Below are 16,123 nucleotides of genomic sequence, written 5' to 3' on the forward strand. Positions count from 1 at the left end.
AAACCATACAGATGTTCAGTGTGCAGCAAATGCTTTTCTAACGCAAGCTATTTGAATCTTCATCATATAATAAATTGGTGTAAACAATGTTGCAAATCCTTCAGTCAGAGGTCAAACCTTGTTAAGCATGTGAAGACTCACACAGGTGAGAAATCACATCAATGCGAATAATGTGGCAAATCATTGAGGCGAGGCCAAACTGGCCCCATGACTTCGATCCAAATCTGTAATTTTCAATGGTTTCTCAATGGAAGTCATACGTTGACGGTCAGCAGAGATGACGCGTCCATAACCATACAATTTCCATCCATTTTCACGTACAAAAATGTCCGAGTTTAACTTTTGACGGGGCGACGGATACGTAACAATCCGTTTAGCCAATTAGAAAAGAGCAGGCGTTTTACGTCACACACTCCACACGGAACAAAAATAATCTGTTTGAATTTGGTGTCCTTTCTCCACGGATCAGTCTGGCTTTGACCTTATAGTCAGAGCGGACACCTGGTCAAGCATGACATTTCACACAGGGGAGAAATCATTTTGCTGCAATGAATGTGGTTCATGCTACACCAGAAATTCAAGTCTTACAAGCATATTGTGCTTTACGTGTGGAAAATGGTATCAGTCAATTCACTGAAGAGAAACTATTTTGTTGTCATGACTGTGGCAATCTTCCACAACAAGGGGAACCTTGACAAAAATATATTGCTGTCGTAAATGTGGTAAATGCTTTAGACAACAGTACACTGATGGGCATATCAACAGACACATTGAAGAAAGAATACAGAGAATGGATTTACTCTGATTAAAAACCATACAAATAAAAAAAAAGTGCCAAATGTGGTCGGTCCTCTGTAGCTCAATTGGTAGAGCATGGCGCTTGTAACGCCAGGGTAGTGGGTTCGATTCCTGGGACCACCCATACGTAAAAATGTATGCGCACATGACTGTAAGTCGCTTTGGATAAAAGCGTCTGCTAAATGGCATATTAATTAATATTATTAATTAATATTAATTATATTAAAATGTTTCTACAAAGGGAGTCTGGTTAGGCTCACTCAGTTAATGTCTGATTAAAGGTTTTTTCTCTTACACTGTAGGGCTACATTTGAACTTTTATCTGTTTTCAAAGGACACATTTGTGTCATCAATAAGAATCATTGTTCAGTAAATAAGTCTTGATTAAAAAAATTAATAATTGAATGATAATTTTAGAGCTATTCCCTTTGTTTTATCAAACTGTTAATTTGGCAGGACTCTAGAGAACAGAGGGCGTTTCTCCTAACAAATACCTGTAGAGGATCACTTTCACAGCCCAATTTTCTTATTGCTCTGTCAAAATGCTTTTTAAATGCATGCTTCTTTGATTCCTTCCTCCTTCCATTGGTGAAAGCTGTAAGGACCATTGCTTTCACCTGTCCAAATTAGTGGTTAATTCAAGAAGGTAGAGGTGCATTTTTTAACTCTTAATATATGACCCAGCCAGCCACTTTAACCCATGCCTAACCTAACACTTGGAGCCACATGGTCATTAAAAACCTCACGTATAACACAGAATGACGGTTGAAATAGAGCCAGATATTGCAGCAGAATACAGCTTGAGATCTCATCCTCAAATTCTACCGGATCGGGTATCACCACAGAGGTAAAAGGAGGGGAATCTGAACGTTGCCAATAGAAATGAATGATATATAATTAACTCCCTATAGTATTCTATGTATATCATACATTATATATAGGCTGTATATTTTCTACAATGTGCTTCATTATATTGCTATTTCCAGAACCATTTACAGTTGGTCACACAGTACTGTAGAAAGAGTACAGGTCTGTGATGTTCCTAAATGCGTTGCAGTTTAATCACCAGCAGGTGTCACTCCAGACAGTACTTTGCACTTGTCAACTTCCGCTTACAGACGTAGCTAGCGATCATCACATCACATACATGGCGGCTAGCTCACCGCGGAATCCCCCTCCTTTCCCTGGAGCAGAGAACCAAGACCCACTTTCCGAAATGGCAGATGGAGACAGTGATGAAGGGGAGGATGCATTCGTTGGCAATGTAAGAACTAGACATATATCAGATTATACTAGCTACAGCTTGTCCTGACTGAAGCCGGATTTGTACACCATTCCATAGCATGCTAATGTTAGCCCTGTACACTACAGAACGGAGCTTAGCCAACCAGCTAGCTAGGCTCAACTTTTCCAGTCTCCAGTCTGGTACAATCCATTAGATAGCTAACGTTAACTCCTTTTGTTTTTTGAATGGAAGCTGCACTCACTCAACCTCTTAACTTGTTGAGCGCTGGTCTGCAGCCTATATATATGTATATATACCTGTGTGAAGCTAGCCACAATAGTGGAATTTGCGGTTTGCTTTCAAAATAAAAGTGCCCCATTGAAAGTTATTCAAATGGATACAAATAGTGGAATTATGCTATATTTGACTAACTAGATAATGCTAAACAATGTAGGAATGTGCTTATATACATTCAACAAAATACCATTTCAAAAAAATATCAGTTGAAATCGCACTGTGGATGTATTAGACTAGAATTGCATTGGGGGCATACTTATATTTCACTGTACAGTCTTGACTAAACATCAGACTGGAAACAGAATGTTACCATGGTTATTAGATGGCTAATCAGTCTGAAAGAAGTCGCTGTAAAAAAAGACGCAATTCTCTACAAGCCAGAATGTTGAGTAAAATGATATGAGGTTACTTTACCGGTTGTCTGTGCAGAACCTCCCGACGCAGCAAAAAGACAAGTAAACAATACTTTACTGTAGACATTTGATCTCCAGAACTTTTTGCGACGCCGGTAAGTTCTGTCACTTGTATTTTCCATCTCCTGAGCATTTCACGTGGTGCACAATATGTAAACAATAGCCGAATATAATCGAACATTGTCGACTAAAGCACGTTCCGTCCCAGTCAGCTGGGACAGTATTTGTGTAAACTCTTCACAGTCGTGTTCTGTGAGTGTCCCTGAGTAGGCTAATACCACATTTCATGGGTGCAACATCCATAGGTTAGGCTGTACAGTGCATATAAGTATGCCCCAAATGAAATTCTAAAGTCTTATACATCCACAGTGCGATTTCAACTGATTTGTACTGCTTTGGGTCAAATTAACTAATTATTGTCTTGAAATTCTATAACATTGCGATCTTGTTTAGCATTAACTAGTCCAAATATGGCATCATTCCACTATTTGTACTAGCTAGTTAAAAAAATAATAATGTATGCACGCATGACTAAGTCGCTTTGGATAAAAGCGTCTGCTAAATGGCTTATTATTATTATTATTATTATTATTATTATTATTATTATTATTATTATATATAGCCTCATTCTTGATATTACATGTATTTTTTTTTTTTTTTACTTTAGTTTATTTAGTAAATATTTTCTTAACTCTATTTTCTTAACTGCATTGTTGGTTAAGGGTTTGTAAGTAAGCACCTGTTATATACAGCGCATGTGACAAATAAAACTATCCAGGCTCTGCTGTAGCCGGCCGCAACCGGGAGACCAATGGGGCGGCGCACAATTGGCCCAGCGTCGTCCAGGGTAGGGGAGGGAATGGCCGGCAGGGAGGTAGCTCAGTTGATAGAGCATGGCGTTTGCAACGCCAGGGTTGTGGGTTCGTTTCCCACGGGGGGCCAGTATGAAAATAATAATGTATGCACTAACTGTAAGTCGCTCTGGATAAGAGCGTCAGCTAAATGACGTAAATGTAAATGTAAATGTAAATTTGTATCCGTTTGAATCTCTTTCAATGGGGGACTTTTATTTTGAACGCGAACTGCAAATGCCAGTATTGTTGCTGATCCTTATTGTGGCTAGCTTCACACCGCTGTAGCTAACCTAGGTGGCTAATTCTGTTATGATTTTAGCCCATCTGAGCAATGGTTGCCATCACTCTTGTCCAGGACCTGGGCAGCTGATAACGTAACTAGTTAGCTAGTTAAATCTGTTATATTTTCACAACTTCACTGAACGTTGGCTAGCTAGTTCTACTAATATCTATATATCTAACTTCAGTTGGACACACTTTTGTTTCCACTCAAATAAAGAAAGGAAAAGATGCAACATTTTCTTCAAATCCCATAGTGGACAATAGTCCACACTTGAGCAGTTACCCCCACCTTCATTTTGGACAAACCGTAGTTTGACAGTAATGGACTTGTGGCTATGTAGGCCCATGTAATACACACCATTAATACATCATTGTAATACAGCAATGTAATACATAATTAAAGGGACAATTCACCATTTTTCAAATTCATAATCTCCAACACCAGCTGGAGGTGAATATGAAGTGTAAAAAATGATAATAATTGCCCTTTAAAACTAACTGTCACAATCAACTGACCTGGCCCCTTTTCACTGATATCTCAAGTCCACCCCATCCAAATATTGTGGTTTGGGCTTCTCCTTGTATGCGAAAGGTTTAAACAGCTGCACTAAAAAAGTGACCTGACTAAGTACCCTCAGTTTGAATTCCTCTATACCTTATTGTGTTTCTAACTGCTGTACTAATTTTCTTCTTTCTTGGTTTTTAATTACCCTTCAGAGCAACCCTGTTGCAGAGTCCTTTCATTCGGATGCAGCCAAAGGTGAAGAACCAGCCGATGTCTTCAGTGAAAAAGAAACCAGCACCACTGTCAACAGTTCCATCACAACCTCCAACCCCAAGTCCAACGGTGCCCATTCAGACGATGAGAATGATCTATTTGCAGGCATGTTATCATTTTTACCTTTATTATTACCCATACTGGACTGAAGAGCTGAATTGGTTCATCTCCCAGTGACGTCCTTGCTTATGTTGCATGTTGCCCGTCCCCTCAGAGGCCTCGGTGGAGCTGTCCATGGAGAACCCCAGCGCCACAGCCAAGCCCTCCGGAGCTGAATCCACCCGGTCACTTACACCAAGCACATCAGCAACACAACCCAAGTCTATAGAGCAGGTAGGCTACAGCAGGACATGCCCAACAAATTCCACCACAGTTGAGTTTGATGTAATATGTTGTTGTCTGCTGCTTGTTGCTTCGGAGGGCCATTATGCCATACCGTAATTATTATCAGCCCTCGAAAGACAGATATAGGGAATATTTTCTGTTTGTTTGTTTTTTCACCTTTAGTTAACCAGGTAAGCCAGTTGAGAACAAGTTCTCATTTACAACTGCGACCTGGCCAAGATAAAGACATTTACATTTACATTTACATTTTAATCATTTAGCAGACGCTCTTATCCAGAGCGACTTACATGAGCAATTAGGGTTAAGTGCCTTGCTCAAGGGCACATCGACAGATTTTTCACCTAGTCGGTGAAAGCAGTGCGATAAAAACAACACAGAGTTACATATGGGGTAAACAAAACATAAAGTCAAAAATACAACAGAAAATATATATACAGTGTGTGCGAATGTAGTAAGTTACGGAGGTAAGGCAATAAATAGGCCATATAAATACATACAAATACTGGTGACCTTATGAGACTAGCAAAACCCCAAACATTTTCATCATCATCATTTCATTATGCAGCGTTAGCAAAAGAGAAAGAATAATTACAGTCTTGTTGTTCATTTCCACCAATTCAGTTGGAAGAGGAAGAGGGCAAGGACAACTTTGACATGGATGTTGCTGTCACCAATCCAGAGAAAATTGGTAAGGGATATTTTTACGTTTTCTTACTGTCTTTAAACTAATGTTTAGCTACCATTTTAGAAGCATTGGAAATGTGTATTCTGGTTGAATCCATTGGAGCCATGATGTAATTATCTTATCTTCCTCTCAAATGAGTTTAGTTTTGAAAGGAGGAAGCCAAGATGGCGTCGCTGTGAGAGGGAGCGTTTTTTCGCTTGTCCAAGCAACTTTGAGGGTTAGGTGGTTAACGGTCTAATATTGGCTATCAATGTAGCAAGAAACTAACTAGAACTTGTTTTAGCTACATATGGCAAGTTTAGAGTTAGTTTTTGTCACGTTGAATGGGAAGAACACGACAGAAAGACAACAGAAGACGGAATATCAAAGCCTCACAGAAGACGGCAGGCATGCTAGCTAGCTACGGCGAGAGCCAGAGTAGCATGGATATGCAAGATGCCACGAGCTCAAGCAAGAGAAAGAACAAGACGGACCAGGACGAAACCTCTTTACCTCAGTTTAGTTTTTAAATGTTGTTCACTATTGGTCCTGGAGGGCTGTAGCCAGGATATGCGAGTTTTTTTCTTATTTTAGTTTGTGTGTCAATTTCCAGTCTCGGATTTTATATTTGAAACTAAACTGTGTCTCAACCTCTGTAACATGACAATTTGATCTTCCCTTTTAGGAGATGGCATGAATGCTTACATGGCCTACAAAGTGTCTACTCGGGTATGTAACTTCTGCAGTAGCAAAATCGGGACTTTTTAAACAGCTAGTTCTGGTCATGTACGTAGTAGCACTCCCAAACCATTTGTACTGTACTTTTCACTGTGACCATGAACAATTTGAAGGAATTACTCGGTGCTTGTGTTGTGTAGGTCTACTTCTGTCAGTGTCCTCTATGAAATCAGAACTTGTGCTTTTGTCTTTCGCAAACTGATACTAATCTTCACTAATTACACCCCCCACCCCCCAGACTACATTACCCATGTTCAGGAACAGGACATTCTCGGTGTGGAGGAGGTTCAGTGATTTCCTTGGGCTATATGAGAAGCTGTCGGTGAAGCACTCCCTAAACGGCTGTATCATCCCTCCACCACCAGAGAAGAGCGTTGTGGGTAAGGAACTACTTTTGTCAGTTCACGTCTGCCCGCCAGTTTAAAAAACAAAACCACTGGTTGCAGGCAGAGTATACAAACCCAGTAGATTTCACAGGTGCAGGGTACTGAACACGGCACATGAAAGACACTAGTAACACCATGGCTTCACTCCATAGGGATGACCAAAGTGAAGGTGGGAAAGGAGGACTCTTCCTCTGCTGACTTTGTGGAGAGGAGGAGAGCGGCTCTGGAGAGGTAGGACCTGAAGCAGCACCTTTTACCATTGTTGTACTCTGGAGAGGTAGGACCTGAAGCAGCACCTTTTACCATTGTTGTACTCTGGAGAGGTAGGACCTGAAGCAGCACCTTTTACCATTGTTGTACTCTGGAGAGGTAGGACCTGAAGCTGCAGCTTTTACCATTGTTGTACTCTGGAGAGGTAGGACCTGAAGCAGCACCTTTTACCATTGTTGTACTCTGGAGAGGTAGGACCTGAAGCTGCACCTTTTACCATTGCTGTACTCTGGAGAGGTAGGACCTGAAGCAGCACCTTTTACCATTGTTGTACTCTGGAGAGGTAGGACCTGAAGCAGCACCTTTTACCATTGTTGTACTCTGGAGAGGTAGGACCTGAAGCAGCACCTTTTACCATTGTTGTACTCTGGAGAGGTAGGACCTGAAGCAGCACCTTTTACCATTGTTGTACTCTGGAGAGGTAGGACCTGAAGCAGCACCTTTTACCATTGTTGTACTCTGGAGAGGTAGGACCTGACGCTGCACCTTTTACCATTGTTGTACTCTGGAGAGGTAGGACCTGAAGCAGCACTTTTTACCATTGTTGTACTCTGGAGAGGTAGGACCTGAAGCAGCACCTTTTACCATTGTTGTACTCTGGAGAGGTAGGACCTGAAGCAGCACATTTTACCATTGTTGTACTCTGGAGAGGTAGGACCTGAAGCAGCACCTTTTACCATTGTTGTACTCTGGAGAGGTAGGACCTGAAGCAGCACCTTTTACCATTGTTGTACTCTGGAGAGGTAGGACCTGAAGCTGCAGCTTTTACCATTGTTGTACTCTGGAGAGGTAGGACCTGAAGCAGCACCTTTTACCATTGTTGTACTCTGGAGAGGTAGGACCTGAAGCTGCACCTTTTACCATTGCTGTACTCTGGAGAGGTAGGACCTGAAGCAGCACCTTTTACCATTGCTGTACTCTGGAGAGGTAGGACCTGAAGCAGCACCTTTTACCATTGTTGTACTCTGGAGAGGTAGGACCTGAAGCAGCACCTTTTACCATTGTTGTACTCTGGAGAGGTAGGACCTGAAGCAGCACCTTTTACCATTGTTGTACTCTGGAGAGGTAGGACCTGAAGCAGCACCTTTTACCATTGTTGTACTCTGGAGAGGTAGGACCTGAAGCAGCACCTTTTACCATTGTTGTACTCTGGAGAGGTAGGACCTGACGCTGCACCTTTTACCATTGTTGTACTCTGGAGAGGTAGGACCTGAAGCAGCACTTTTTACCATTGTTGTACTCTGGAGAGGTAGGACCTGAAGCAGCACCTTTTACCATTGTTGTACTCTGGAGAGGTAGGACCTGAAGCAGCACATTTTACCATTGTTGTACTCTGGAGAGGTAGGACCTGAAGCAGCACCTTTTACCATTGTTGTACTCTGGAGAGGTAGGACCTGAAGCAGCACCTTTTACCATTGTTGTACTCTGGAGAGGTAGGACCTGAAGCAGCACCTTTTACCATTGTTGTACTCTGGAGAGGTAGGACCTGAAGCAGCACCTTTTACCATTGTTGTACTCTGGAGAGGTAGGACCTGAAGCTGCACCTTTTACCATTGTTGTACTCTGGAGAGGTAGGACCTGAAGCAGCACTTTTTACCATTGTTGTACTCTGGAGAGGTAGGACCTGAAGCAGCACCTTTTACCATTGTTGTACTCTGGAGAGGTAGGACCTGAAGCAGCACATTTTACCATTGTTGTACTCTGGAGAGGTAGGACCTGAAGCAGCACCTTTTACCATTGTTGTACTCTGGAGAGGTAGGACCTGAAGCAGCACCTTTTACCATTGTTGTACTCTGGAGAGGTAGGACCTGAAGCAGCACCTTTTACCATTGTTGTACTCTGGAGAGGTACTACCTGAAGCAGCACTTTTTACCATTGTTGTACTCTGGAGAGGTAGGACCTGAAGCAGCACCTTTTACCATTGTTGTACTCTGGAGAGGTAGGACCTGAAGCAGCACCTTTTACCATTGTTGTACTCTGGAGCGGTAGGACCTGAAGCAGCACCTTTTACCATTGTTGTACTCTGGAGAGGTAGGACCTGAAGCAGCACCTTTTACCATTGTTGTACTCTGGAGAGGTAGGACCTGAAGCAGCACCTTTTACCATTGTTGTACTCAGACTTCGCATGTACAGTTCTGTGAAGTATCAAGTTCAGATTGTGTTTTATATTAGCCTGTTGATATTTGTTATATTTTTTTGCTTTTGTTAAGAATATGGCAAAAGTCCACATGCAATGCATTCACAATACATTTCTCAACGATGTATTGCTGTATCTTCATTGATATGGCAGGCATTGCATTGTTTCCTACCTGTAATCTAGCCCATTTATATTTGCGGGATTTTCTAGGTACCTCCAGAGAGTAGTGTCTCACCCGTCCCTGTTACAAGACCCTGATGTCAGAGAGTTCCTGGAAAGAGACGAGGTAGGTGACTCTTCAGTCATTAGCTGTCAATACTGTTCTTTCACAAAGTACTGGAATCATGCATTCATTTGTTCACTGTGTGTGTCTGCGTGTGTGTGTGTCTGCGTGTGTGTGTCAGCTGCCTAGGGCGGTGGGTACACATGCACTGAGTGGAGCTGGCTTCCTGAAGATGATCAACAGGGCGTCTGATGCTGTCAATAAGATGACCATCAAGATCAACGACTCAGACACTGTAAGACAATCACTGTTGTGGTTGATTTACTCAAATGACAAAAATGAAATTATAGCAGTAAAGTAAATTATCTAAATTAATGTTTGAGCTTGTGCCTTTTTTTTCCTGTAAAATGTGAGCTTTCTCTTTACTGTCTGCTAAACGAGATGCGTATGCTTCTGTAAAGCTTTGGGTAGATAAGTCCCCTTTGTCATTCAAATGGTTTTAATTGATGTTGATTGGTTGCCTGATCGTTCCTCCCACGTTGCTTTGTGTTCCAGTGGTTTGACGACAAACTGCAGGAGGTGGAGAGCGAGGAGCTGCAGCTGAGGAAACTCCACGCGGTGGTGGACTCCCTGGTCAACCACAGGAAGGGTGAGTTTCACAGGAAAAAAGGGAAACGTCTGCTTCCAAACCCTTTGGGTAAGATTGGATCTTTAAAGCAGACGTTCCCTTTTTCCTTTGTGACCCTGGTATATCTGTTGTGTTTGGTCAGAGCTCTGCGGGAACACGGCGGTGTTCGCCAAGAGCATGGCCATGCTGGGCACCTCGGAGGACAACACAGCTCTGTCCCGGGCCCTCTCCCAACTGGCCGAGGTGGAGGACAAGATGGAGACACTACACCAGGAGCAGGCGGCCAGCGACTTCTTCATCTTGGCCGAGCTGCTGGCCGACTACATCCGCATACTAGGGGCCGTCAGGGTACGGAAACTTCATTCTACATCCGCATACTAGGGGCCGTCAGGGTACGGAAACTTCATTCTGCATCCGCATACTAGGGGCCGTCAGGGTATGGAAACTTCATTCTACATCCGCATACTAGGGGCCGTCAGGGTATGGAAACTTCATTCTGCATCCGCCTACTAGGGGCCGTCAGGGTACGGAAAATTCATTCTACATCCGCATACTAGGGGCCGTCAGGGTACGGAAACTTCATTCTGCATCCGCATACTAGGGGCCGTCAGGGTACGGAAACGTCATTCTGTATCCGCCTACTAGGGGCCGTCAGGGTACGGAAACTTCATTCTACATCCGCCTACTAGGGGCCGTCAGGGTATGGAAACTTAATTTTGCATCCGCATACTAGGGGCCGTCAGGGTACGGAAACTTCATTCTGCATCCGCATACTAGGGGCCGTCAGGGTACGGAAACTTAATTCTGCATCCGCCTACTAGGGGCCGTCAGGGTACGGAAAATTCATTCTACATCCGCATACTAGGGGCCGTCAGGGTACGGAAACGTAATTCTACATCTGCATACTAGGGGCCGTCAGGGTATGGAAACTTCATTCTACATCCGCATACTAGGGGCCGTCAGGGTATGGAAACTTCATTCTACATCCGCATACTAGGGGCCGTCAGGGTATGGAAACTTCATTCTACATCCGCATACTAGGGGCCGTCAGGGTACGGAAACGTAATTCTACATCTGCATACTAGGGGCCGTCAGGGTATGGAAACTTCATTCTACATCCGCATACTAGGGGCCGTCAGGGTACGGAAACTTCATTCTACATCCGCATACTAGGGTCCGTCAGGGTACGGAAACGTCATTCTACATCTGCTTACTAGGGGCCGTCAGGGTATGGAAACTTCATTCTACATCCGCATACTAGGGGCCGTCAGGGTACGGAAACTTCATTCTGTATCCGCCTACTAGGGGCCGTCAGGGTACGGAAACTTCATTCTACATCCGCATACTAGGGTCCGTCAGGGTACGGAAACTTCATTCTACATCCGCATACTAGGGGCCGTCAGGGTACGGAAACTTCATTCTACATCCGCATACTAGGGTCCGTCAGGGTACGGAAACTTCATTCTACATCCGCATACTAGGGGCCGTCAGGGTACGGAAACTTCATTCTACATCCGCATACTAGGGTCCGTCAGGGTACGGAAAATTCATTCTACATCCGCATACTAGGGTCCGTCAGGGTACGGAAAATTCATTCTACATCCGCATACTAGGGGCCGTCAGGGTACGGAAAATTCATTCTACATCCGCATACTAGGGGCCGTCAGGGTACGGAAACTTCATTCTATGGCCTGAATTCTAAATAGAAAACTACGACTACATTGATTGGATGAGTAAATCCTAATAGATATCAATGGAAGATTAGTAAAAAAATAAAACATTTGTGCTAGCTTTGGTGCTAAATTGGGTAGCTACTAGCTAGAATCGGAGTGCCCTCGATGTGAAATTGATGTGGTGCTAATTTTGGCCCAAACTCGTGCTGTGCGGCTAATTTGGTCATTCTCGTTGTGTTTTCCACAGGGCTGTTTTGAGCAGCGCATGAAAACGTGGCAGCGTTGGCAGGAGGCTCAGAGCACCCTGCAGAAGAAGAGGGAGGCCGAAGCAAAGCTACTGTGGGCCAACAAGCCAGACAAACTACAACAGGCCAAAGAGGAGATCACTGAGGTACAGGAGCCAGCACTGTGGTAATGCATACTTAAAGGGAGGTGGTATTGCTTTGAGTTCTATTTCCACCTAAAACTCTCCTTATTCCCCTCTTGTCTTTCAGTGGGAGGGTAAAGTCACTCAGTACGAGCGGGATTTTGACAGGATGTCTGTAACCGTTCGCAAGGAATTCCTCAGGTTTGAGGTAAGGCTCGTCCTTTTCATTTGAGCAACATTGTGCTGCTGTATTCAGGATACAGGATAGTTTTGAGTGAGAAAATCTGCGTGACAGTTATTTTCTCCCCCTCATCTAACAGAAAGAGAAGTCCAAGGACTTCAAAAGCCAGATAGTGAAATATCTGGAGTCTCTTCTACAGTCTCAACAGCGGGTAATCTTTACTATTTTTTTATTTAATATGTGCGTTTTCGTGTAACTGTTTGCTTGAAATGTTGGCCTTTATACTCCAAATATTGATGTGCTCTCTTTTCACTTTTCTTCCTCTTGGATCTAGCTCGTAAAGTTCTGGGAAGCATTCCTGCCTGAAGCAAAGGCGATAGCATGATGAGGACGTTAGGAAGAGACCGTCTGCCTTTTTTGAACACTTTACCTCCTGACTATGTACCCAGAAGACAATGCCACTACAGCTCATCCATATTATTTTAGCATTAGTGATTTATTTTCCAGCTCTTCAGTATGCTCTACATCGGCACAATGTATTGATTCAACAGAGATGAATTTGACAGTATAGCTTTTCTATCGAAATATGTCAGTGGTGTGAGTGGGATATTTTTACTCTGTGTTCTTGGGCCACCCTTGCTCAGATAGGAAGAGTATGACTTTCCAATCCTAAACTGTTAACATTTTGAGGTACTTCCCTAGATTAGTAGTGTTTGTTTACAGTAGAGGGCAGTTCATAACTGTTTACTAAAGCTCATGAAATAACTTTTGGATCCACAAAAACGCATAGGGGAATGTAGCAAATTGTGTGTGTCGTGTGAAATACCACTTTGACTAGAGAGCTCATTCAAATTGATAGTATTAGTCCGTCTAATGGTCCTTAATTTGTACATTTCCAGACCTACAGTGACTGCACAAAATAATGGAAGCACGGAATGTATGTTTATGTTGACCCATCAGATGAGTGTGCGTGTGCCTGCCTGCCTGCGTGTTTGTGCGTGTGCTCCATTGTTTGATCATCAGTTGATATACATCTGTAACCTCAAATAATTATGTTCAACAACAGTCTTTCTGAACTGACCATCAGTATGTTGTTCTCTGAAATGCTATTTTTAAAACATCTGTGTTCGAACATGTAGCCTCATGAAATGTGTCATGTTCAGTGTTGGAAAAAGTACTCAATTGTCATACTTGAGTTAAAGTAAAGATACCTTAATAAAAAATGACTGAAGTAAAAGTCACCCAGTAAAATACTACTTGAGTAAAAGTCCAAAGTATCTGATTTTAAATGTACTTAAGTACAGTGGTGGAAAAAGTACAAAATGTTCATACTTGAGTAAAAGTACAAAGTAAAAGTCAATGCTATACATAAAATTCCTTATATTAAGCTAACCAAACGGCACGATTTTCTTGTTTTTTATTTATTTACAGACAGACGGTGGCACAATCCAAAACTCAGACATAATTTACAAACACAGTATTTGTGTTTAATGAGTCCGCCTGATCAGAGGCAGTAAGGATGACAATGCGTGATATTGATAGGTGCGTGAATTGGACTATAATTCTCTCCTGCCTCAGCGTTAAAAATGTAACGAGTACTTTTGGGTGTCAGGGAAAATGTATGGGAGTAAAAAGTACATATCTTTAGGAATGTCGTGGAGTAAAAGTAGTCAAAAATATAAATAATAAAGTAATGTACAGATACCCCAAAAAACTACTTAAGAGTAGTACTTTCAAGTATTTTTACTTAAGTACTTTATACCACTGGTCATGTTTCCTCACAATTTTGATAAAGTAGCAGCAGTGCTTGACTTGGACTGAAATAGGTGTCAGTACTCATTTTGGGTGCTGGTACTGTTTAGGTGCAAGAACTCCGCAGTACCTTTGAACTAATATTCTATATAAGGTGCAGGAACTCTAGCAGTAGAAAATTAGGGTGCCGGTATTCAGTTGGGGTTATACACAAGTCCAGCACTGACTAGCAGTGTGTATTGATGATGAAAGCATAGTGGTAACAAGTGTTGACTCCTTTAATTTTCTTACCCAACATTTATATGAGTGTCTGTTATTTTTCCTCAAGATGTGCTTTATTTTTGTAACCACTTGCATTTAGATAAGATATTCCTGAAAGTGCTATAGATGGGAGTAATAAAGATGATTGATTGAACTTGGTTTAATGTTTGAGGCTGGGGTTTTTTGTCCATAAAATTACATTAGTATCCAAGAATGTAGGACAGGGAATATCATATGGAGGTTATTTGGTGCATGGTTTCAATCATATTCCATCCCCATAATATACATTTTAAATTACTGATCTTGTATCAGTGGAGTAGGTACGAGTGTTGCATTGTTGAAACCATTGAGTTACATAATTTGAAGTCATATACTCAAATAATTATTCACCATTATTAAAAATATATATATTTTTTACTTGGGTCAAAAAAAATAAGTATCGAACCCTGTGCAACCTGGAAGTGTTGACGCAAGCGGGTGTGCTGTTCATAGCTCAATGGTGCGGTTGCCTGTACTTCCGGAGAACGTAAAACGTTTCACGAGCAGCGAGATAGCGAGAAGAAGAAAAATAATGAAAGGGTTGCTAGTCTGTCTCTCTTGACTTATAATTATATAATATTTATATTTTATAGAATTAAATACATTCGAACACCTTGCGGACATTTAAGTGAAATCGCAAGAGGCGTCTGAATCAACAGTTATCACCACAGCTAAAGTAAGTAGGTGGTTGTTTGCATGATGATAGCTAGCCTCGTTGCTAATGACGATAACTACTGTAGCTAGTTAGCTATTTTCCATTTCCTCGTTCCACCTAATTTGGGTTAACCGAAATTACGTTCCCCCTGAAACAAATGTGGTTCCATGTCAATGAGACTAGCTATAGCTAAATATCAATTAAATAAATGGCGCTGTAAGTTGGCCTGCTAGCTAGCTAACGTATCCAAGCAAGTAACGTTATTGCTTTTTCATCCAAATCATTTTTTTTGCATAGTTAGTTACCTAACGTTAGCTAACTAGATGTTAGCTGGATAGATGAAAGTTTATGGATGGATAACATTGCCCAATTTAACATTATGGGTGCTTGCTTTTGACAAAACAAACGCTAACTATCTAACGTTAGCTAGCTGACGTTATGGACATTACCATCATTGGATCAGTGTGTGAAAGCTAGTTAACGTCAATTTACACATCTACTGTAGGTAGCAAGCTAATCGATATGTCCACATTGTCATGAAGTAGCTTTTGTCTACGGAAGAAGGCTGTAATAACCAACGTCGCTGCTGGCATCGTTTAGCTCGTGGAAAAGCATATTCGCTGTTAACGTTAAATCAGTATTTTCCCTGTTAGTTAGCTAACTAGGTATGTCTTGTTATTTAAATTGTGTAGGCCTAACTATAGCCATTATTTTCTGGAGAAAATGATTAGACCTACAGTAGAATGATTCCTCATTTGATGTTAATCTGGCTACCTGAGACAAAATATATTGACGTATAGAATATAAATGACTTTATTTACAGTATATATGGACAAATATGCGTGCAAAGTGAGAAAAGACTGAGTGAGCCATTGAGGAAAAATGGAGCAGGTGAAATTCTTTACAACCTTGGGACATGAGTGTTTGCACCTTAGGCCAGCACAGAGGGTCAATCAGGGCGGGGTCATGATAATTTGTTTAACCCTTTCAACTTCTGTTCCATGGCATCTCAGCAATTTTTTTGGGGGGGTGGTTAGAACGAATCGATGGTATGCAGTCGTCTGTTTGTGCAACTCAAAAAGCATGTGAAAAAGTGTCATCTCATTTTCTGATGTTTTTTTGTAATGAAAACTAGTCTTGCCCAAACTGACAGTGGT

General features: G+C 42.0%; 2 protein-coding genes across 3 annotated transcripts in view; both read left to right on the top strand.

Moving 5' to 3' along the window:
• Positions 1-1,934: 1,934 nt before the first annotated feature.
• LOC311111858 (sorting nexin-1-like) lies at positions 1,935-14,431 on the top strand. The gene is made up of 15 exons (XM_084154764.1): positions 1,935-2,062; positions 4,587-4,752; positions 4,862-4,980; positions 5,614-5,680; positions 6,342-6,385; positions 6,633-6,774; positions 6,933-7,011; positions 9,398-9,473; positions 9,592-9,705; positions 9,966-10,059; positions 10,181-10,386; positions 11,959-12,102; positions 12,206-12,286; positions 12,399-12,470; positions 12,594-14,431. The coding sequence occupies exons 1-15, from the start codon at positions 1,946-1,948 to the stop codon at positions 12,642-12,644; spliced, it is 1,572 nt and encodes a 523-aa protein (XP_084010890.1). The 5' UTR covers positions 1,935-1,945; the 3' UTR covers positions 12,645-14,431.
• A 451-nt stretch (positions 14,432-14,882) lies between these two features.
• The window catches only part of LOC311111860 (casein kinase I), a 49,448-nt gene continuing 48,207 nt past the window's right edge, over positions 14,883-16,123 (top strand). For both annotated transcript variants that reach the window (XM_084154766.1, XM_084154767.1), the window contains exon 1: positions 14,883-14,987. The gene's annotated coding sequence lies outside the window, so the exon portion shown is untranslated. The remainder of the gene's footprint in view (positions 14,988-16,123) is intronic.

This window comes from Coregonus lavaretus, assembly GCF_964263955.1.
Source record: "Coregonus lavaretus genome assembly, chromosome: 37".
NCBI classification, from domain to species: domain Eukaryota; kingdom Metazoa; phylum Chordata; class Actinopteri; order Salmoniformes; family Salmonidae; genus Coregonus; species Coregonus lavaretus.

Bases quoted from the DNA above. Each gene is read 5' to 3' on its own strand.
- LOC311111858 (XM_084154764.1), top strand. From the start codon at position 1,946: ATGGCGGCTAGCTCACCGCGGAATCCCCCTCCTTTCCCTGGAGCAGAG. The intron at 4,981-5,613 runs GTAGGCTACAGC...CCACCAATTCAG, and splicing joins AACCCAAGTCTATAGAGCAG to TTGGAAGAGGAAGAGGGCAA. The intron at 12,103-12,205 runs GTACAGGAGCCA...CTTGTCTTTCAG, and splicing joins CCAAAGAGGAGATCACTGAG to TGGGAGGGTAAAGTCACTCA.